The sequence below is a fragment of the Scomber scombrus genome, chromosome 2, assembly GCF_963691925.1.
Source record: "Scomber scombrus chromosome 2, fScoSco1.1, whole genome shotgun sequence".
Classification (NCBI taxonomy): domain Eukaryota; kingdom Metazoa; phylum Chordata; class Actinopteri; order Scombriformes; family Scombridae; genus Scomber; species Scomber scombrus.
In genome coordinates this window covers 32,812,186-32,834,789 of record NC_084971.1, presented here as the reverse complement: position 1 = coordinate 32,834,789, position 22,604 = coordinate 32,812,186, and the positions used below count along the sequence as shown (strand labels likewise).

Below are 22,604 nucleotides of genomic sequence, written 5' to 3'. Positions count from 1 at the left end.
ATTTACAAGCTCTACGCTCCTACAGCCCGCCCACACATTTGATTTCAGTTTGTTATGGTAACTTTCTCAGCACCGTGCGCTCCTGTAAAGGTCAAATTGACCCCGTCTGTTTTGAATGTTCCTTCCTTCCTTCCTTCCTTCCTTCCTTCCTTCCTTCCTTCCTTCCTTCCTTCCTTCCTTCCTTCCTTCCTTCCTTCCTTCCTTCCTTCCTTCCTTCATTCCTCCCTCCTTCTCTCTTTCTTTCCTTCCTCTCTCTTTCCTCCCTTCCTTCTTTCCTTCCTCCATCCCCCTTCCTCCCTTCCTTCTTTCCTCTGTCCTTCTTTCCCTTCTTTCCCTTCCTTCCTCCCTCCTTTCCATCCTTCTTCCTCCCTTCCATCATTCCTTCCTCCTTTCCTTCCTTCTTCCTCCCTTGCTTCCTTCCTTCCTTCCTTCCTTCCATCATTTCTTCCTCCTTTCCTTCCTTCTTCCTCCCTTCCATCATTCCTTCCTTCATTCCTTCCTTCCTTCCACCTTTCTTTCCTTCCTCCCTTCATTCCTTCCTTCCCTCCTCCCTTCCTTCCTTCCTCCCTCCTCCCTTCCTTCCTTAACTCGAGGACAACAGGAGGGTTAAATGAAATTTCAAGGTAAAGCTCAGAGTTTAAGAGGTTAATGTATATTATTTTATGTTCCACTACAGTGCTGAACAGTGAGCTACATTGATGGAAAATGGACGGCCAGAGGCGGAGCGACACACACCTTCTCAACGACATACCACAGCGGGGCTCGTCCGCGAGGGCTGGGAGGCTTCCAGCTCAGCACAACGTACGATTTGAAAATCTCAGATGCATGCACATCTGTGGGCTCCCCAGGGAGAGTTACGTAGCCTAGATTGGGAATGAACGGTGTTGAGGCAGAAAGTACATACAGCTGCAGCTATTGCAGAAGTCCCACATCGAGCACTTTCTTTATATTATTAAAAATTATAATTACAGACGACAGAGTGTCTAAATTAACTTCCTCTGGCTGAATGTACTTTATTAAATGGTATTCTCATTAGAGGCGTGATAAATGAATAGTAGATGCTTTAAGTTGAGAATATGGAAAGAAAGGCACATTATTTTGTCTATTTTAACCCTCCCTGTTGTCCTCGAGTCAAGGAAGGAAGGGAGGGAGAAGGAAGGAAAGGAGGGAGGTAGGAAGGAGGGTAGGAAGGAAGAAGAAAAGGAGGGGAGGAAGGAAAGAAGGATAGAGGAAAGAAGGGAGGAAGGAAGGAAGGAAGGAAGGAAGGAGAGAAGGAAAGAAGGAGGGAGTGAGGAAGGAATGAAGGAAAGAAGGAAGGAAGGTAGAAGGGAGGAAGGAAGGAAAGTAGGGAGGAAGGAAGGTAGAAGGAAGGAAAGGAGGGAGGAAGAAAGAAGGGAGAAAGAAGGAAGGAAAGGAGGGAGGGACGGAGGAAGGAAGGAAGGAAGGAAGGTAGAAGGGAGGAAAGGAGGGAGGAAGGAAAGGAGAGAGGGAGGGAGGGAGGGAGGGAGGGAGGAAGGAAGGAAGGAAGGAAGGAAGGAAGGAAGGAAGGAGGGAAGGAAAGAAGGAATGAAGGAGGGAGCGAGGAAGGAAAGACAGAAGGAAGGAAGAAAGGGGGATAGAGGAAGGACAGACGGAAGGAAGGAAGGGAGGAAAGAAGGAACAGTCAAATTAGACGGGGTCAATTTGACCCGGGAGGACGACACAAAGGATAAACTCTCAGGACCCAAAGTTGAGCAACGGAGGGACTTCTACAACAAGCCTCAACTCTAAACTGATACCAACGCATATTAGTTTTAGGACTTATTGTTTTGTTTTTTTAAAAATTAGTTTTTGTGTTATCGATTAAGACGGAAATACTCGGCACACTTCAGAGGAGGAAAGGAAAATCTTTGGTTTATTGAAAAAGGTTTTGAGTCGATTAAAGTTTGAATGGAGGAATCGGTTAGATCAAAGATGGCACTGCAGTAGTTAGGATGAGTTGGGGTTGGTGGGCTGGGTGAGGTCATTAAAATCAACATAAACCTTTTCTTTGATATTATATTTTAGTCCAGTGTGATGGGTTTTAGTTTTTTATGTAAATTTCATATTTTTAATGTGAACATGTGAGAAAATCTTTTAGATAAAACTGTAATCGACAGTTTCTCACTCATGAATGACATAAAAAAGTAATTAAAGTTTTCTACATTCGTATCAAACCTGTGTTCAAGAGCGATAAGAGAAGTGAACAATGTCAGATTTTGAGATTAAAGAAAAATAATACTGAAATTTTAAATAGAAACGTTTTTATTTTAATCTCAGAATCCGGATTCGACACTTTGTTCCTATTGGCTGGAAAGATGTTTTGTCTTTCTACTAGGGCTGGGTATCGTGGTCAATTTCCTAAATCGATTCGATTTCGACTCATAAGGTTCTGAATCGATTGATCACGATTCGATTCGATTTGATTCGATTTGATTCAATTCAATCTGCTCTTAAATAATGAAAATGGCTCAACTGTGTTACAAAATACAAATGTACTTTATTGTTTCTCTTCACATTAAACAACAGGTTTTAAGTGTAAATTTGTAAATTGGACAGTTTAAACTTGAGCTGTAAACAAAACTGTCTCAAGTCTCAAAAGTGCAATTTTGAAATTAGAAAGTAATTGCAAGTGAACGTGAACTTGAACTACAACATTCAATCACTGCAGATTGCATTAAGGCTGTTTATTAAAGTAACCCTGGCGTTGTTTATCTGTTTGTTTCCCTATTTTCATATTACTACTGCTGTTTCAAAACATATTGTTTCTGTAAATGATGCCAACCAATAAAGCTTTATATAAAAACATTTTTTTTTAAATCGATCTCATGCCCTATGAATCGATAATGCAAAATTTAAATGAAATCGATCCAAAATCAATTCAATCGATTGTTTTTACCCAGCCCTACTTTCTACCCTGAGATTAAAAACAACGTGGACATTTTAATGTTGAATACTGACATAAGATTTCAATACAAGAAAATAATGCAGGCTTTGCTCTTAAGAACAAGCCATTATTTTCCAAATTGGGATTTTTTTTTTAAATTGAGAGACTTAGTGAGGTATGAACATTTACTATGTGACGTCTGTGAAGATATTGGAATGATATGCTTGTTAGCTTTGGAAAGAAGGATTTGATTTAGTATTTGGTCTTTGTGGGATTAAGACGAAGTGGTTTAAAGGGTTGGAGAAGGGTCGGGGGAAAGCAAATGAACCCAGATCAGTCTTTGTACACGACCGTACCTTCCAGGTCATCGTCCTTGATCACTATGTCGTATTTCCCTTCGATTTTAATCACTGTTGCAGGAAACAACGACAGATCCGTTAGGAAACTCTCCGATGCCGCTGTTCTGTATTCTGTATTTACCTTCAGTACCTTGCAGTCTCTCGCTCTCGGCAGGGTCGAGGGCGGTCACTTTGTCCGACTTGCGGGACGGCTTGCTGACGCCGACGCTGTTCACGGTTCTGACCCGGAAGTGGTAGGAGTGGCCCACTTTCAGGTCGTGCACCGGGTATTTACAAACTTTCACTGGGGCGTCATTGCACTGGACCCAGTGGTCGCTTCCGGCTTCACACCTACGAACCAAGGAGACAACATCGTCACTCTAGTCAATCAAACTTTATCAAACTTTATTTGTGTAGCACTTTTCATACATCGGGATGTAACACAAAGTTCTTAACCCTCCTGTTGTCCTCGAGTCAAGGAAGGAAGGGAGGAAAAAGGAAGGAAGGGAGGAAGAAGGAAGGAAAGGAGGGAGGAAGGAAGGAAGGGAGGAAGGGAGGAAGAAGGAAGGTAGGAGGGAGGGAGGAAGGAAGGGAGGAAGAAGGAAGGAAAGGAGGGAGGAAGGAAGGGAGGAAGGGAGGAAGGAAGAAGGAAGGAAAGCAGGGAGGAAAGAAGGAAGGAAAGATGGAGGAAAGAAGGAAGGAAGGTAGGAGGGAGGGAGGGAGGAAACAAAGAAGGACGAAGGGAGGAAGGAAGGAGGGAGAAAGGAAAAGAGGAAGGGAGGAAGGAAGGAAAGAAGGACAGAGGAAAGAAGGAAGGGAGGAAGGAAAGGAAGGAAGGAAGGAGGGAAGGCAAGAAGGAGGGAGGAAATATAGAGTAAGGAACAAAAGAGAGAAGGAGGGAGGGTGGAAGGACAGACGGAAGGAAGGAAGGAAGGAAGGAAGGAAGGAAGGAAGGAAGGAAGGAAGGAACAGTCAAAACAGACGGGGTCAATTTGACCCGGGAGGACGACACAAAGGTTAAATGAGGCTTAAAAAAAACCAGAGTTGAGAGATTGAGAACACTCTTTCCACCCTTGAAGCAACATACCAAGCATCAAGATCCTCTGAAGACAGATAATGAAAGTTAAATATGAGTGCAACTGTATTCTGGGCGCGGGGGTGGGGGGGGGGGTGGGGTCAAATAAACATGTCCTCTAAAAAGGGGCCCAGGGGAAAGTTTAAGGGCGCCCAGTCCTCAAAATCAATCTATTACATCAGATTGAGGTCAAGCACCTTGTTAAATACCTCCGAGGGTAAGGAAATTACTGTTTTACAGTAAACTCTACACTTCTGTGACGCCACGTAACTCTGCCTCAGATGACTTCTTTGACCCTCTTGTAATGCTCAAACTTAGCGACGCTGCCAGGGAGGACTCTGATTTCACATGGGAAGAAATAACCTCTGCCATTAAGTCATTTCCATCTGACAAGGCAGCTGGGCCAGACGGATATGGCTACGTATTTAAAAGAAAAACTCCACAAAGCGTTGCCTAAAACACTGTATGAGGTCAATATCTCCGTTGTTTTAAAGAAAGGTAAAGCGGAAACAGACCCGAGCTACTGCATTCCAGGACTTTGATAGATAGGTAATCACTAAAATGCTGGCTAACCGGCAAAAGAAGCACTTGTTATCTATCATTTATCCATTTCTACTGTCAGATGCCTCCTTAATACTATGTATGCTGATTGTAGGAAAATCAGTGAAGCAGCAAATCTTATCCTTTGACCAGGTTGAGTAGCCCAACATGTTTGAGTCACTGTACACATTTGGGTTTGGTGGATCATTTATATCCTGAGTGAAACTGATATACGCCAGCCCAATGTGTTCTATCTTAACCAATGGAGACAAGTCCACCATGTTTCCCCTTGCACTGCTCAGTTCGGCAGGGCTGCCCTCTCTCACTGGACCTTTATGCTGTCATATGGAAAGAATCATTGTGGGTTTAACAACTCATTTTTTTATATCAGGCGGGAGTCCCGGTCCTCTGAAATGATGCCAATGCGGAAGTAACTTAAAACTGCATTCTATCAAAAGGCCACCAGGGGGCGACCGTTTTGGTGTCAAAAGGACTTCCGTCTCTATACAAGTCAATGGAGAATTCACCAACTTCTCACTTGATTTCTAACCTCAGTAAACGTTTTCAAAATGTGTTTATGGTCTCAATCGCTAGTTTAAAGCCTTCTTCAATGCAGTATGATGTTCATTTGTGAAATGTTGGCCTCCCTGATTTTATATGTGACGATAAAGCAGGGTATGCATTAGGGCGTGGCTACGTTGTGATTGACAGGTTGATTGGTTCACAGGTTCAGGAGGGCGCCTCATGCTCCTCCTGACGCCCATATAAGTAGAATCCGTGTTTTTTTATTACCCGGCATGCACCAGAAATTTTCAAGATGGCGCTGCCCAGATCCGATACTATTCGCTTCCGAGCAGCAGTCCACAAACCAATGGGTGACGTCACGGATGTTACGTCCATTTTATATACAGTCTATGGTTTATATGCTGATAATGTAATACTGTTCATACAAAACAAAGACAAATCATTTAATTTTGGCAGGTTATCTGGTTACACAATACATTTGTTGAACTTGCTACTTGTCTTTGGCTGCTCGCAATGCTTCCCTACAGCCATACAACAGTTTTTAATGTTTGGGATGTTGCCAAAAGATTTACTCTGAGGGAATAGAAATCATCCTCTCCCCCTTTCCTTTCAGAGATGGATGGCTGACATGATTTTAGAGATAGAGAGACTCAGGTTCTTAAGTACCAATTCAATTAAAAAACTCTCAGCAATCTGGGTCCCATTTCCTCTCTACGTAGACGAGGCTTGGGGTGGACGGATGAGTAACTCACCCAGCTAATCCCTCATGGCTTTTGTTTAAGATGTAATGTACATCTTAAATTTTTACTTACTTGCTCATTTATTTATTTATTTTTGCACATGTCTGAGCTTACTTGTTATCTGACTGTTTCTATTGATCTGTCTTATTGCCTTATTAAAAACCCACAAAATAAAATGTTAACCCTTTTATGCATAGTGGTCACTACAGTGGACAGCTATTGAAAAGCTGTTTTATTATATATATGCATGGATATTGATGGCATAGTTAGACTTCAGCCACCACAGCAGACACTAGTGCATCATCCCATACACTACCACTTTATCTGCAGTAACATTTTTGGGTTATTTTAAACTAAAGTAATGTAATTTGATGAAAAATAAATGAAGTTCAATAGTGTTTTTCATGCCTAAAGAGAAATAAAAACACTTATTTATCATAATTCATGCATTAAAAGATGAATTTGATACATTTGCTAATATAAATAATAATAATTACTGCACCTTTAAATAAATAAATAACTATGACATATTTTTATACTTGTACAGTTATTTTCTTTGCAGTAAACACAGCTTATGTCTGTGTGCCAATTCTGGTCTATTAAAAGAAAGCCTGAAGAGTTTTCAGGGTGCACACTGACCGATCCACAAAGTATCCAGTGATCGCCGCCTCGTTGACGGAGTTGGGGGGTTTCCAGGCAACCAGGATGTAGTCGGCGTTGACGTCATATGCCTTGACACTCATTGGTGCACCAGGGGCACCGGCTGCAGAGGGAGCAGAATCTATGGAGCAAGGAAACCATGACATAAGAGAGGAAAAGGAGGAAGAATGGAGAAAGGGATGGAAGGAAACAGGAAGAGGAACACAAACAGAAGGATGTAAAGACAATAGACAGATACTAATACTCAACTTGCTGCTCTGAAACAAGGATTTAAAGACAATGTTTTAAAGTAAAATGAAGCAAAATTAAGAAGAAATTAAATGTAACCAGTCTGACTTTAACCCTCCTGTTGTCCTCGAGTCAAGGTACGAAGGAAGAAAGAAAGAGGGAAGGAAAGAAGGAGGGAGGGAGGGAGGGAGGAAGGACAGGAACTAGGGAAGGACAGAGGAAAGAAGGAAGGGAGGAAGGGAGGGGGGAGGAAAGAAAGAGAGAAGGAGGGAGGGAGGGAGGAAAGAAGGAAGGAAGGAAAAGAAGGAAGGAAAGAAAGAGGGAAGGAAAGAAGGAGGGAGAGAGGGAGGAAGGACAGAAGGATGGAATAAAGGGGGATGGAGGAAGGAAAGAAGTAAGGGAGGAAAGAGAGAGGAAGGAAAGAAAGAGAGAAGGAGAGGGGGGCAGGAGAGACGGAAGGATGGAAGGAAGGAAAGAAGGAAGGAAGAAAGAAAGAGGGAAGGAAAGAAGGAGGGAGGGAGGGAGGAAGGACAGAAGTAAGGGAGGAAAGAGAGAGGAAGGAAAGAAAGAGAGAAGGAGGGAGGGAGGACAGACTGAAGGAAGGAAGGAAGAAGGAAGGAAGGAAGGAAGGAAGGAAGGAAGGAAGGAAGGAAGGAAGGAAGGAAGGAAGGAAGGAAGGAAGGAAGGAAGGAAGGAAGGAAGGAAGGAAGATAAATCAGACGGGTTAAATTTGACCCGGGAGGACGACACAAAGGTTAATAACATCTGGTTATGTTATTTTTTTCTTTCTAAGCAGGAATAGATTTTAATCCTTTAATCATGTTGTGATGCACTTCTGCGTCTATTTGTTGAATATTATGATTCAAAACTTTTAATTAAAAAAATCATAAATCATAAATCACACTAAATAACCTTTGCAGAAACCGTGGGAACTGAAGCGCTCCCTTAATCAGTTAAAAATAATGAATATGTACTTTGACCTTTTTGTCATGTTGAAGCACATTCTGAAATCCAGTTTGGTGAGAAATGAGCGAACTTCCCCCGTACTTCATGAGCCTGTCACAAGCTGCGTAATGAACAGGTCTGACATCTGACCTGACTTGAGCTTTTTAAAACTTTAGCAATGTTTGAAAACAAGATAAATATTCAGGTAAAAATGAAACATTGACATAACAGATAAAGTCCTCACTGCCTTTGCTGCAACAGATATTGCTAAAAGCCCATTTTCATAGTTCTAGTATCCACGTTGTGTTCTAGGTGTGGTTGTTCCTGAACAGCATTTTTCAGAAGTCACCTGTCAATCAGTCATGTACAGTATGAACCTACTGAGATGAACTTATAATCTACATTTGATTTTCTTCAGATAGGAGTTTGAATTACTGTAGTTGGAGCTTTTTTACACTGTTTGCTCCGCCATGGTTGTTGTCACTGCACCTTTTACAGTTCTTCTAATTATTCTAAAACTGTAGTTCCTTGCACTGTTTTTTTTTTTTTGCACTAATGCAATCCAGCAGGTTTTCTGGACAATGTGATCTAAGTACACTAATCATGGGAAATACAGGAAACAATGACATGATAAGGTCCTATGGAAGAGATAGTGTTAGGTGGTTGTCCGTGTGGTCGAAAAAAATTTGAATTTCTATGTTTTTACTATTGTTGGGTTTCATTTTTATTTCTCAAATTGCATGTTTTTATGTTTTTTATTTCCAATTCTTACTGTCAAATGTTTGTTTTATGTAAAGCACATTGAGTTGCCATTGTGTATGAAATGCGCTATATAAATAAAACCGCCTTGCCTTACACTAATCTCTAAAAACAATGTGGTGAAAGATTTGCGGATGTTGCATATTTGTGTCCTACCAGCCACAAACAGGTAGGCGCTGTGCTCGGCAGTCCCGTCCTTAGTAAAGATGCGGAGTGTGTAGAGGCCCTCGTCGTCCTTGGCCAGGTGGGGCAGCTTCAGACGGGCCGCGCCTCCACCCACGGACATCTCCGCCAGCTTACCCTGCTTCAGCAGATTATCTGTCAGCAGACAAGATGGAAGAAATAGTGACGAGTGATCAAAATAAACAGTTAACACACAACCAGCTGCTTGTTTCTGAAGCAGCTGAAGAGGAAAAGTAATAAAAGGATAAACAATGAAGAAATGCAGATTAAATAACTGTAGAATCAAGGAAGGAAGGGAGGAAGAAGGAAGGAAAGGAGAGAGGAAGAAGGAAGGAAAGGAGGGAGGGATGGAGGAAGGAAGGAAGGGAGGAAGGACGGAAAGAAGGACAGAGGAAAGAAGGAAGGGAAGAAGGTAGGGGGAGGAAAGAAAGAGAGAAGGAGGTAGGGAAGGTAGAAGGGAGGAAGGAAGGAAGGATGGAAGGAAGGAAGGAGGGAGGGAGGAAGGGAGGAAGGAAGGAAAGGAGGGAGGAAGGAAGGAAGGAAGGAAGGAGGGAGGAAGGGAGGAAGGAAGGAAAGGAGGGAGGAAGGAAGGAAGGAAGGAAGGAAGGAAGGAGGGAGGGAGGAAGGAAGGGAGGAAGGAAAGAAAGAGAGAAGGAGGGAAGAAGGAATGACTGACTGTCTCACCGTCTCTGTACCACTCGGCGTGCGGTGGGACGTTGGGGAGGTCGGGGACGACGACCATGGTGCAGACCAGGCTGATGGAGTTGCCCTCCACACCGAAGCTCACTGAGAACTTATCCAGCAGGCTGACCTCCAGCTTACTGGGATGGATCTCAGTCAGATGAGGAACTGGTGAAAGAAAACAACAAGTTAAACATCATCATCAATCAGTTATTAATTATTATATTTATATTATATATTATGTTTATTAAAGCAGACTCTACTATGATTGTGTTTTTTCCACCCAAAATACACTTAGGGCCTGATTTACTAAGATCCCAAATAGTGGATACTAAATTGCGTGCACGGTGCAATAGATTGCGCGTTTAGTTATTGTGCGTTTTGCAGGTGATCTACTAAGAATAACTGTGTAAATGAAAACAGGTGCAACAGGTGCAGACAGCAGTATTTAAATGAGGGTTTTGTGTCTTTATGGAGAGTTTGGACGAGCAGAAAGCTGCAAGCGCAAAATGAAATGTGATCAGGTTCTAGTGGAAGAGGTTAACAAATATATTGAGTTATAACAAAAACTAATATTACAAGAGAAACCCACATATGGGAGAGTATTAGTGACAAAGTCAATGCTGTTAGTAAAACCACAAATATTCCTCCAAAATTATTAACAAGAGTGGAAAAACTCCGTCCTGTGCGTCTTCTGTCATTGTGCCTCCGTCTCCTTGTCTCCATAGTAACAGCCGGTTAATACCTGCCCTTCAAAGGTATTATTTATGGACGTAGTTAGCGTCAGAAATAATACCTTCAGGTTTGGTAAATCACAATGCGTGTGCTAAATAACATATTAACATTTTCTCCTCCCTGTATTTTGCACACTGGGGTTGAAACGCCTCATATTACATATTATTCATTATGGTAAACGTACTAAATGGACAGGTGTTTCAACCCCAGTTCGCAAAATTCTGGGGTTGTATTTACTGGGGTTACTGGGATTTATAGTCAACAGACGTTCATCTTGTTTACTCCGCTTCGATATCTGGATGAAAACAAGAGCGTCTCACAATAGTTTCCACTTCTTATCAGACCTCTCACATGCTCAGCTATTTGTAGCCTAATGATCCCACATGGAGCTGACTGCCTGGGCCTGACTCCAGACAAAAATTAAAAAAGACCCCCACCCCCCCCACCTCCTTAGCTAAAGTCATCAGCTACTGCCCCTGCTTTCTTCTCACCTATATCCAGCTGGCAGGAAGCCCCAGCTCCTGACGGCCCTGTTGAGAAAAATAAACACCATGATCACAGAGAGGAATATAACAGGTGACTTTAATAATAAGAGTGAAGAAGAAGAGAGAGGCTTACTCTTCACGGTAACGGTAGCCTTGCTGGTAGTTGTGCCGTGAGGGTTGGTTGCCACGGCGCTGTACTCAGCGGTATCACTCACAGCACATCTACAGGAGCAGACAGCAAAGAGACAAAATGGTATTAAGTTTATGAACATAGAGTCACAGCTTTAACCTTCCTGTCGTCATCCCGGGTCAAATTGACCCCGTCTGTTTTGACTGTTCCTTCTTTCCTCCCTTCCTCCCTTCCTCCCTTCCTTCCTTCCTTCCTTCCTTCCTTCCTTCCTTCCTTCCTTCCTTCCGTCTGTCCTACTTCCCTCCCGCCTTCTCTCTTTCGTCCCTTCCTTCATCCCTGCATCCTTCTTTCCTTCTCTCCTTCCTTCCATCCTTCCTCCCTCCCTCCCTCTTTCCTTCTTCCCTTCTTTCCTTCCTTCATTCCTTCCTTCCTTTCCTCCCTCTCTTCTTTCCTCCCTCCCTTCTTCTCTCTTTTTTCCTCCCCCCTAGCTTCTTTCCTTCCTTCCTCTTTTCTTTACTCCCTCCCTCCCTCCTTCTCTCTCCTTTCCTTCCTTCTTCCTCCCTTCCTTCCTTCCTCCCTCCTTTCCTTCCTTCTTCCTTCCTTCCTCCTTTCCTTCCTTCTTTCTCCCTTCCTGCCTTCCTCCCTCTTTTCCTTCCTTCTTCCTCCCTTCCTTCCTTCCTCCCTCTTTTCCTTCCTTCTTCCTTTCTTCCATCCTTCCTTCCTCCCTCCCTTCCTTCCTTCTTCCGTCCTTCCTACCTTGACTTGAGGACAACAGGAGGGCTAAGGCAAACTTGACTTTCGGTTCTTTAAGTGTTTGAAAATGTGATATTTTAATGTTGTATTGAATTTGGAAATAGTCTTTTGAATTATAATTTTGTGTTCTGGAAGTTTATCAACATTAATTAAACTGACTGCTGTGATTTATATGATAATTTTGGAGATTTTATATGAATATAAAAACCCTAACCCTACTTTAACTACTGCTACTTTAAGACATTGTGTAATATAGAGCCTATGCAGACTGAAGGAACTAAATGTGTTACTTCTACAAACAGAATCAAATAAGAAATGCAATTTAATATAAATATCTAACTTTTTAATCATCTTTTGGGTCTGTTTTTTAAAAAAATCTCTTTTTCGGTCATGAACTAATTCTGGGTTTAAAAAAAATTTAACTAAATTGTGTTTTCCTTTTCCTGCATTTTACAGTCGTCATGTTTTTTTCTCGTAACCGCTAATGTCCATATGTTTGTCTCATGTTATTTGTGTGTATTTATAAGCCCCGACGCTAGCAGCTGCATAAGCATGAACACAACAGGAATCCTATTAACAACGAAGGTGCTGAAAATTGAGGCTCGTAGTCGTAACACAGACTTTAGTAAAACTCTTTCTTCTCTCAACAGCATCTCGTTGACGTATTTAAACGTTGGCGGTAAACACAAGACATCGTGTTCTGCTTCTTTTGAAAAAATGATCTCACATGTTGGGAGCGCATTTTAAAAGAAGGTGCAAGCTACCAAGGCAGCGGGAGCCTTGGGGAGGCGATTGAAGACGAGGGTGAGAATAGAAGGAAGAAATGTGAACCTTCACCCTCTGCATGGGAACTATTTTAAAGGTGATCCATTTTCTCAGCTGTGAGCAACTTAAAGTGAGACTGTGTTCTTTTTCTAGCTGAATATCTCACTTAGCATGTTTTATTTCACACTTTGACTGAGAAAAATCGTCATTATTTAAAGTTTTAAATGTTGGGGGACATAAGCTGCAGTCTCCTTAATGACCCTGCAATGCAATGACGGAGGAGTGGAGATATTCAGTGCCTCGGAGAGAAAGAGAGAAGGAGACAGAGAGAGAGAGAGAGAGAGAGAGAGAAAGAGAGATAGAGAGAGAGAGAGAGAGAGAGAGAGAGAGAGAGAGAGAGAGAGAGAGAGAGAGAGAGAGAGAGTGGGGAGTGGGGAGTGGGAGGAATTCATGGCTCGAATGACGCAAAGGTCAGCACTTCGACATGAACAGCTGAGGAGCCTTCAAGATGACGAACAAGCCAGCACGCCTTCCTCCTCTCACTCCCTGCTCTCCGTTTCTGGTCAAACTTCTTTTGAATTTAATGCCAAAAAAAAACCCAGATAAAGCACTAAAAACTACGTACAACAGAGGAAATTATTAATAATTGCAAATAATAATTGTAAACGAGTTACTCTATAGTATTTTAATACTGTTGGTATTTTGTTTTCCTCTATTTTTTACTCTTAATTTGCTCTCATAACACAAGTTCTTTCATATTTTAACAATAAGATTATTTTTGCTTTTTACTTGACTGTAAAGTTTTATTAGACAAAGCAGTGTGTTGGTGCACCTGTCGCTTCAGATGGCAGCAAGAGATACAGATGGCACCTGTTAAAATTTCAAAATATCCCAACACGAATACACCAAGGCCCATGTGGCAGTTTATAAGAATTAAGTAGTGAACAGAGGTTTTTTTACCTTCGGGTAGTTGATATACAGCATTGCCATTTTTGATTAAACCAGAGCTAAATAACGTTATCCTGCTAACTAAACTCAGACTAGTTAACTTGAGCCAACAGAACCTAGACCTAGTTTTAACTGGTCTCAATGGTCCTGAATCCAGTCTGTTGCTCTGCAGTTAAATGTATTTCGGGAAAAAACTGTCTGCTTCTACTTTTTGGTATTTTAACTCCTTTTCTCTGAGCTTTTCAGTTCACTTATTCATTTTTTCGCCTTGTTATCCATATAAAGCTGGTCAGCTGCTAGTTGGGTCAGTGTTAAAACTTTGTTAATAAATAATTCCACAGACTGTAAAGGGACCCAAGTAGCCGAACGCAATACGTCAGGGAAGGGAAATGGACATGAGTGTGATGACGGCCACCCACAGATCTCACTCTTGGTGGTGTTTTCTTTTTTTCATTGCGCCAGCGGGAAAAGTTACGATACTTCTGATGGCCAAAATGAAACAGATTCATTGGCTGTAAAGTGTGATTTAGGCAGATAAGCTACAAAAAACTTTGCAATTCCATTTCAAACTTTCTTTTCCAAACTGTTTCTACAATATCTGTTCAATGTTAATTGTTTTTGTTTTTCATCACTTCAGACCTGTTTTCAGGCCTTTGATATCAGTATTCTATCAATTGAGTTTGAAGGAATGATTCATAAAACAAATGGCAAAAAAACGCTGGGATTTCTTTGAAAAAGTAGTTGATAACTCAAACTCACATATACACAAACAGATATAATAATGCCTTTTAGTTTGGAATCTTTTAAAATTGAAAAAAAAATGTCTTTGTTTCATGAAAACTCATCGTTGTGTTTGTGTCGTACCTGCTAATGATCAAACTGTGGACTCCATACTTGTTTTCAATCCTGTACTTTCCTGGAGCGCTCAGTGGGTCGACTGGCGCTCCTCCTTTATACCTGCAGAGAACCAGCAGTTGTTCACAGTTACAGCACACGCTAAGACTTTAAACTGATAAAATATCTACAAGTATGCATACAGGGATCCATCCCATTACAAAGTTTAATGTGTTGCATCTTCAAATAGCAGGAGATATTCACAAGGTGCAGGCTATTAAGAGGATGTGTCCAACATTGTAAATAGGTATTAAGGGGATTAAATGAATGCCAGCAATGCTAACAAGCCCTTTAAGGGGAGATCAATGCTGCATATCTTACAAGGCAAAATTTAAACAACTAATCTAGACACTAAACTATCAAGGCAGCCACATTTCACAAATATAAAGACCTAAAGAAAAACACAAGAATGACTATACTATAATCAACAGTAAGCATATGGTCATTATGTTCATTGGACATGTTGCTTGATGGTTTGTAATACTGATCTTGTAGGTTGTAAGTCTAAATATTCTTTAAAATGTAATAAGCGTTGGCTACAGTTCTTATAAAATCAGTATCATGAGTGCCAACAAGTGAGTACTACTGACCATTTAACAATGGGCCTCGGGTTTCCCTGCACGGTGCAGAACAGTTTGACGGGAGTCTTCTCCCACACGGTGTGGGGCCTCAGGGCCACCACGAAATCCGGCAACTTGGGGATTTCGTCCAAAGAAATCACCTTTGTGTACATCATGTCTTTAACCTGGAGACAGAAGATGACAGGTTAAATTATACAGCTCATAAGTCACAGCGCAGATTAGAAAATAAAACTGTAATTTGCTATATCATGCATTGTAAATATAAAGACCATCTGTTTCTATGAACAGAAGACATCACTGTAAGCATTTCTATGACAACATTTTGACACCAGCAACTTTCCCCAACTGACACTTTTATTAACAAATCTGAAATCTGCCAAAACCAGAAGGATTAGAGAGGTGAGGTCAGCAGGCAGCAGTTAGCCCTGTGGTCAAAAAGCAGTCAGCAGCTTTTAACATCAGCATCATCCGTCCGTCTGTCTATGTACAGCAGGGGAAGACTGCACAATGACCACAGTAAGTCTAAGATCTTTTCCTGAGTCATTTTTGTGCCTAAACATAATCAAACAGAAAACGCTCATATGAATCATTTTTGGATGTTTATTGAAAATTGTTTTGGACAATGACAGAAAACGTAATTCTGCTGATAGGGACGTCAGATCAGAAAACGCTATAACAAAGGAGTCATTCGTGGAGTTTGTTTTAAATGTAGTAAACTTTGGGTGCACTTCAGGTCCTAACCCTAAAACTGTAGGAAACAATTAAATAAAAGCAGAGACACAACTTAGTTCACACTCTAAGAGAAGCAAGCAAATCGGTTAAGAAGATGCCAGAAGATTATTATCTTACAATCATATCAGAGATGTGTTGTATCTACCATAAAAAACGATGTACAAGTCGCACTGGTGTAGAAGTTGCAGTCTGTTTTGGGGGGTCTCATGCTGGGACAAAACACTTTTCTATTAAAGACTAGTTTATTTGAATGCACCAGTAGCTATTCATTTATAAACACAGAGGTTTATACTCCAAAACTTTTCAATTTACTTTGATTTGAAACGCAATAAAACACACATATTACACCTGAAACAGTGTCGGGTTAATGGTTAATGGTTAATGGTCCGGTAATGATATGCTTATCTGAACTGGACCGGTATATTAGGCTGAGTTTCAATCAAACCATTTAAAAGAACACAGTAACTTTACATATTAAACACAGAGTGTAGCTGTATGCTTACTGAGTCCCAAAACTCTTCATCAGAGTTGTTGCTATGCACAAATATTGTTCCTGAGTCATTGTAAGGCTCATCAAGCTCACTGTCCCCAGACTGTGTTTCAGCCCCAGAGTCAAACAAAGCATCATCCTCTGATCCATCCAGTGGAAAAAACAACAAAATGAATGAATCTTTTATTCTTCAGATCTGTGCTCATACTGTGTGTCGCTGCCACAGCTCAGTAAAAGCTGCTTATCTCTGCGCTTTTGCATATTGAGCTTCAACATTTGCTGCTGTCCCAAAACCCAAACTAGTGTCTGAAATACTTCTGATCAACACACTGAATCAGCACCCGTGAGTGAACCTACCTGCTTTTATTTTATATTTTTATGTACAGCATACAGCATTAACAGCTCATCAGTAATTAATAGCCTATCTATTTTCATTAGCTTCTGACTCCGCTGTTTACAGGACGTTATAGCCTAGTTCATAAGTGTGGACGCTCACATCGTTATCTTTATAGCTATAGTTATCATTCTTAGTGTGGACAGCCTTTTACATACCTATGATCATATCCAGATCCAACCTCTCTGTATCATTCTGTAGTAATGAAACTAAACTCTCTTGTTTAGTTTCACATTACTTTCAAATAGAAATCGGAGGAAAAACAAAGCAATAAGACACACAAAAATAATACAACATACAAAACAAATAAAGCACAGCCCCAAATTGAATGCATTAAATCAGGCATGTCCAAACTATTCCACAAAGGACCATGTGGCTGCAGGTTTTTGTTCCAACCATTCAAGAGCACATGATTCGACCAATCAACTGTCTGAAGACTGAGATCAGCTGATTAAATCAGTCAAGACCAGACGTGCTCCTGCTTGGTGGGATTGAAAACCTGCAGCCACATGGCACTTTGTTGAATAGTTTGGACACCCCTTCATTAAATGGTGAAATATTGTCCACATAGTTACTCACCTCTCTCTGCATCGCAAGACTCTCCACATGAGCCTTGGTGGAAATCCGTATCCTTGAGATCTCCTCCTGAATAACAGCCAGTCCTTTCCCAACATTTGTGGATACTCTCTGGTACTCCTCAATCTCATCAGCACTCCTATCAACACACAACTCCTATTAATCTACTTCATCTAATCTAGGAACTAGCTGGTAAAAAACAAAGTAGGATTAATCTTGACCATTTTACTACATTTGAATTAAACTTTATACTCTAAACTTTTGGATTGGATCAAACTTGGAGGCAAGAATAGGATGAATACAGTATATCTGCAAATCAGATAGAAGCTCAGGGATTTATCATTATTTGTCTAGTAACTTTTAGAAATATCATCAAAACAGACATCTCATGCATATAAGGTCTAAAACTCCTAAATCAACACCAATCTCCAAATTATCATCACTGAAAAATGAACAGTTTGTAACACTGAAGAAATGTGCTGCCTTGACTTGAGTCAGATAGTAGAGACTGTAGTTACGTATTACCTTACACCTAAAATAGCTTAGACATATGTCAGCAACCAATGGGGACTCACCTCTGCCGGAAAGCCGGTATAGTATAGGCCGGTTCTGCCATAGCCGTTGTGGCGTGGGCGTGCTCCTTGCTCACCGATTTAGAACTTGATTTCCTGTTGAGGAGAAAGTCGATCAGTATGAAACAGCCACTAAAGGGAAATGTTCCAACACAGACCTTTCAGCTTTTAGTTTCAGAGAAGCAGTCGTCCTGGTAAAAACTCCCAAAATCCACCAGAGTTCTTGTCTGAGATTGATCGTGAAAAAGGTGCCAACTTCTTACAAATGAAGGCCTCCTGGTCTGTAATATCATGTTTTAATATTCCCTCATATACTAAGGGTGGACACAATATGACTCAATATTAAACTTCTATACTGTCTTCATGGTTCCTCCTCTGTGGTTGGAGCCACATTTCTCTCATTCATATTGCCAATATAATGCAATAATATTTCCTAAATGTCCTAAGCAATCCCTTCAACTGATATTCAGTCATTTGCATTACAGAGGGTATATATTAGTTTAAAGGGTCTGCAGCCAAATCCATTTGAAAGGGTTGATTGTAAATAGCCTGATACAGATGAGGATAATTTGACCAATGAGCAACAGGGACATGGACTTGAAAGGATAAATTAACATGGCTGACAAACTGACAAACTAATAATAAGAAAGGTCTGTATAAAAGGCAATGAAGACCCAATAAAGCAAATGACAAATTTGGTCAGTAGTGACATGAGTATCTACAGCTGGGACCCATGGCCTCAGATGTAGGTCAGGTTCAGGGTAATGGCATGCATCCTGTGACATAAGGGAAAGGCTACATGACAACATGGCAGCCAGCTACACAAATCACAAACCAGAGCTTGGCCTGTGATGCCTCATAAGTGGTGCTTGAGGCAGTTTTATCTCATCATCACTGATGATTACAAAGCTGGTGCAGCGACTGACTCATGAATCAAATTCAGCACAAAGCGTGACTCTGCTACTCGGCAGAGCTGGATGAAGAGCCAGGTGGGTTGCAATGCTACAGCTAAAACACATAATGGTCATGACCTGTATAATAAAAAAACAGACAAACAGTGTTGGCAGAAGCTGCAGCACATCAGCAGCACTATCATCTATCATTGGTCCCAACAATGAAAAGGGGTCATGGCAAGTAAAGCTGGGAAATACGTCAGTGATGGTTATCTTTAGATGTTACGTGATTGAGAATACAGAGCTTTTTTATATAACTGTGCTTTTCTTTGTTTTTTCATTGTTTTCATTTCATCTTGTCCAAGCTTAGGTTAAATATGTGTTATCTTTTACCTCAAACTACATTATTTTTCAGAAAGAGAAATACATAGGGGTATCCAGAGGGTCCAACATTGAACTAAAGGGTAGACCTCTGATTTTACACGCCAAAGTCAATTAACTAGTCACAAATTGTTGAAACTATTTCTAATAGAATTACATCACAAAGTACACCGAACTCGATTGGCTTCTCATTCTTCTCTCTGTGCTATCTCAATCTTTACCCTGTTTACTAATTACTACACTTCTATGCAATTTTCAGCTTTAGACGAGTTAAATCAGACATTTCATGGACATGGCACCTAAAATAACCTAACGCTCTCAGAGTTCTCTACTTCTGACTAGCAACGCCACTAAAGGCCACAGACAACCACAAATGGTGATATATATAATTTACTGTGAACGTATTGTAAACTCAAAGTTGCCAATGAGCCTTCTAAGGGCTAATAACAAATGCGACATCTACTCTGATGCTCGCCATGCACTGTCGAATCGTAGCAACAAAGGTGGTGCAGGTGAATGATATCAGTTTCCAGCAATACTTTAGCATATTGTTTGAGTGATGATTGTAGGGTCTATGATGCTTTAAATCCAGTGAAAACAGAGGGACTGAAGAAATAGGATCTTACAGCAGTGTTGTTGGAGAGTCCTTTCACTCATCATCCAAACTCACCAAGTAATTAGGGATTTGTTTATTATATCTGGCCCTGCACAGCTTTAAATATGAAGTCAAAAGACAAATGAAAAGCCAGCTAGGAAGCAGACACATTCACAGTAAGAAAATCAGCAGGCCCGTTCAGATCCGCCCCCTCAGCAGCTGCTCTAGCAAATCTTCAGCTCTACCCGGCGAAGCAGCAAGTGGCAGGTGAACTCCACCTTCATACCTTTCAGTATGATGCTTCACAGCACTTTTAGTGTGATGGTAAGCATAATCAGTTTTGACATGGCTCGCATGCTTCTTCTTTTGCCAAGATATGACATTGGAAGCCATGACTGGAACACTTCAAGGAGACCTGGCCAAGGGCACCAGGGGGAGGAGGAGACCAAACATGTGTTAGCCATGACAGCAATGTCAATACAAATCATCCCTTTAGCATTATTGTTACTGCAGCCATCCTGAAGTCTCTGTGATACATATTTACTGTGCTGCCACCTTCTGAACATAAGTACCAAGTGTTAACAGATACTGAGAGCATCATCATAGCATTACATCATCATGCAGTAAATAAATAATTATGCAGTAAAGTCAGTAGTGTTGTTTCCTTCCTAGAATATGATCTGTTGTTTTATCCATATCATGGGAGAAAAAACACTATTTCAGAAAAATACTAATATTGAAATAATTCATAAATATCATAAGAACATGAATATCTTATTGGAGGACATGCTCAATATTTAGGAGGCATGGACAGTTCAAATGTACTGCCAGAGCTCAGCACTTTAAATGTTTCACCTTACAACCTCACACAGCTCAGCTATGAATAGCTTGGAGCAGCCTGCCTATTCCATGATTGGAGAAATGAAGGAAATAGAGTCATTAGCAGCAGTGCACAGCCCTCACACTATTTAATTAAAACCATCACAGAGGAAATGAGACTAATCAGACTCAATAGGCTTTTTAGACTTGAACACAAGAGAAGGACTAAGTTTTAAATCAGCTGTCATATCTCGACTCTGCTTCAGGGTAATTATGCTTCTATTTTATAAAATAAATTATTTCAACCGAAGAACATTTTTACCTGCATCAACTTGACTGACACAAATTAGCAGAAGAGGGTCAGCAACCCCTTAATGCACTGGTATGTGCTACAGGAACTAGAGATTACACCAGACTGCTGCTGGGTCGCCACTCTGGAGACAGATTATCTGACTACAACCATTTATAATAGCAACACATTTCATTTATCACACTCCTGACAGCAGATAATTACTCTTCCTATGCTGTACTTCTTTTGGCAAAAGTTATATCTCCAATTAAATCAGCTCAATTGAGAGGAAATTTAAAGAAATGAGACTTACCCCAAGAGATTAAAACAGCGCAAAGCGGTGGCAGACCAGCCTGATGCCGCTTGGGAAGCACTTGCTGATGGTAACAAAAATATTACCCTCTCACAGGAGGAATGCTGTGTCCCCTTCCACCCCATGTATGGATGCACTTAAGACTATATATAGCATTTACCCCCAAATTTTGCTCTCATTCTGCACTTTGGAGATGGCGAGTGTGCATCAGTACCTGCAAATTTTATTGAATTATTGGAGGTACGTTTTATCAGCTGCATTTATCATATTTCAGTATTTTTCTTATATTTTGACATTTTAAGTGACGTTTTAGGGGCATTTTAAATATCTGGAAATACACTCATGGAGGCAACTGATTTCTAAAATGAAATACTGTTTCCACTCAACAATATTTCATCTCAGGAATTGTCAAATCAATATTTATACGGCGTGTTGCCAATCTTCCCATTACTCGGCAGAAAGACTGATTTACATTTTTTATCAATAATTACAAGCAGCACCTCACCTTTAGATATCAAATATATTCATCTAATCAAGAACCGGAAAGAAGTGTTTACATAATTTACTGGCTGATCCCAACACTGAAAGACTTATGAGACCTTTTTAGGTTTCTGGAGACAGCCTGTCCTCCTTGGCCCGACACTTGTGAGCAGCAGTCAGGTTATTTTTAACTGCAAGGTCTCCGATACAGTGATACCCCCAATTCTTACTGTACAAGAGCCCCAGCAGCTATTTTTATTCACACGAGTCTATTTGAAAATGTGCATTTAAAATTTGATTGAATACATGTATAAAACATACTTAAGAGGCCAAGTTGGTAAAAACTGAAATTTGACAGAAAATATCATAAAGAGCAGGAGTGAAGTTTCTTGCCATGTGGCTTCACTAGAAAGATCATCTCCCCTTTTCTTTTTAAAAGACACTAATCTACAGGTTTGTTCAAATATCGAGCTTCTCATATCATCTTTAGTAAAATACAACCTATAAAAGTTGTTTTGTATGTCCCTCTCAAAGCCCCAAAGTGTAGGATCTGAAGACTTCTTTGGATTTTAGTGACTCCAAGTGGTCGTAGACGAAAAGACAGTGGCAGGCAAACTTCTGGCTGAAGTAGGACCAAGATAGTTGACTTCAACTGCTATGAAAACAAATTTTACTTACTATTTTAACCCTCCCATTGTCCTCGAGTCAAGGAAAGAAGGGAAGAAGAAGGAAGGATGGAAGGGAGGAAGAAGGACGGAAAGGAGGGAGGAAGGACGGATGGAATGAAGGAAGGAAGGAAGGAAGGGAGGAAGGAAGAAGGAAGGAAAGGAGGGAGGAAAGAAGGAGTGAAGGAAGGAAGGAAGGAAGGGAGGAAGGGAGGAAGGAAGGAAGGAAAGGAGGGAGGAAGGAAGGTAGGAAAGGAAAGGAAAGAAGGAAGGAAGGAAGGAAGGAAGGAAAGTAGGAAGGAGGGAGGCAAGAAGGAAGGAAGGAGGGAGGGAGGGTGGGATCCATCCCTCCTTACTCCTTTCCTTCCTTCCTTCCTTCCTTCCTTCCTCCCTCCCTTCTTTCCTTTCCTACCATCCTTCCTCCCTCATTTCCGTCCTTCCTTCCTTCCTTCCTTCCTTCCTTCCTTCCTTCCTTCCTTCCTTCCTCCTGTCCTTTCTTGACCTGAGGACAACAGGAGGGTTAAACCTGTTCTTT

General features: G+C 41.0%; 1 protein-coding gene across 1 annotated transcript in view; it reads right to left on the bottom strand.

Moving 5' to 3' along the window:
• myom2a (myomesin 2a) overlaps positions 1–20,961 on the bottom strand; it is a 43,918-nt gene extending 22,957 nt beyond the window's left edge. Inside the window, exons 1-14 of the mRNA XM_062426352.1 lie at positions 20,925–20,961; positions 19,790–19,918; positions 17,638–17,730; positions 17,066–17,201; positions 14,880–15,034; positions 14,260–14,352; positions 10,933–11,021; positions 10,806–10,844; positions 9,583–9,747; positions 8,872–9,033; positions 6,763–6,904; positions 3,395–3,594; positions 3,262–3,315; positions 695–863 (exon numbers count right to left, since the gene is read on the bottom strand). Of these exons, the coding sequence (XP_062282336.1) occupies positions 695–863; positions 3,262–3,315; positions 3,395–3,594; positions 6,763–6,904; positions 8,872–9,033; positions 9,583–9,747; positions 10,806–10,844; positions 10,933–11,021; positions 14,260–14,352; positions 14,880–15,034; positions 17,066–17,201; positions 17,638–17,730; positions 19,790–19,896 (1,604 nt within the window). The 5' untranslated portion in view covers positions 19,897–19,918; positions 20,925–20,961. The remainder of the gene's footprint in view (positions 1–694; positions 864–3,261; positions 3,316–3,394; positions 3,595–6,762; positions 6,905–8,871; positions 9,034–9,582; positions 9,748–10,805; positions 10,845–10,932; positions 11,022–14,259; positions 14,353–14,879; positions 15,035–17,065; positions 17,202–17,637; positions 17,731–19,789; positions 19,919–20,924) is intronic.
• Positions 20,962–22,604: the final 1,643 nt, after the last annotated feature.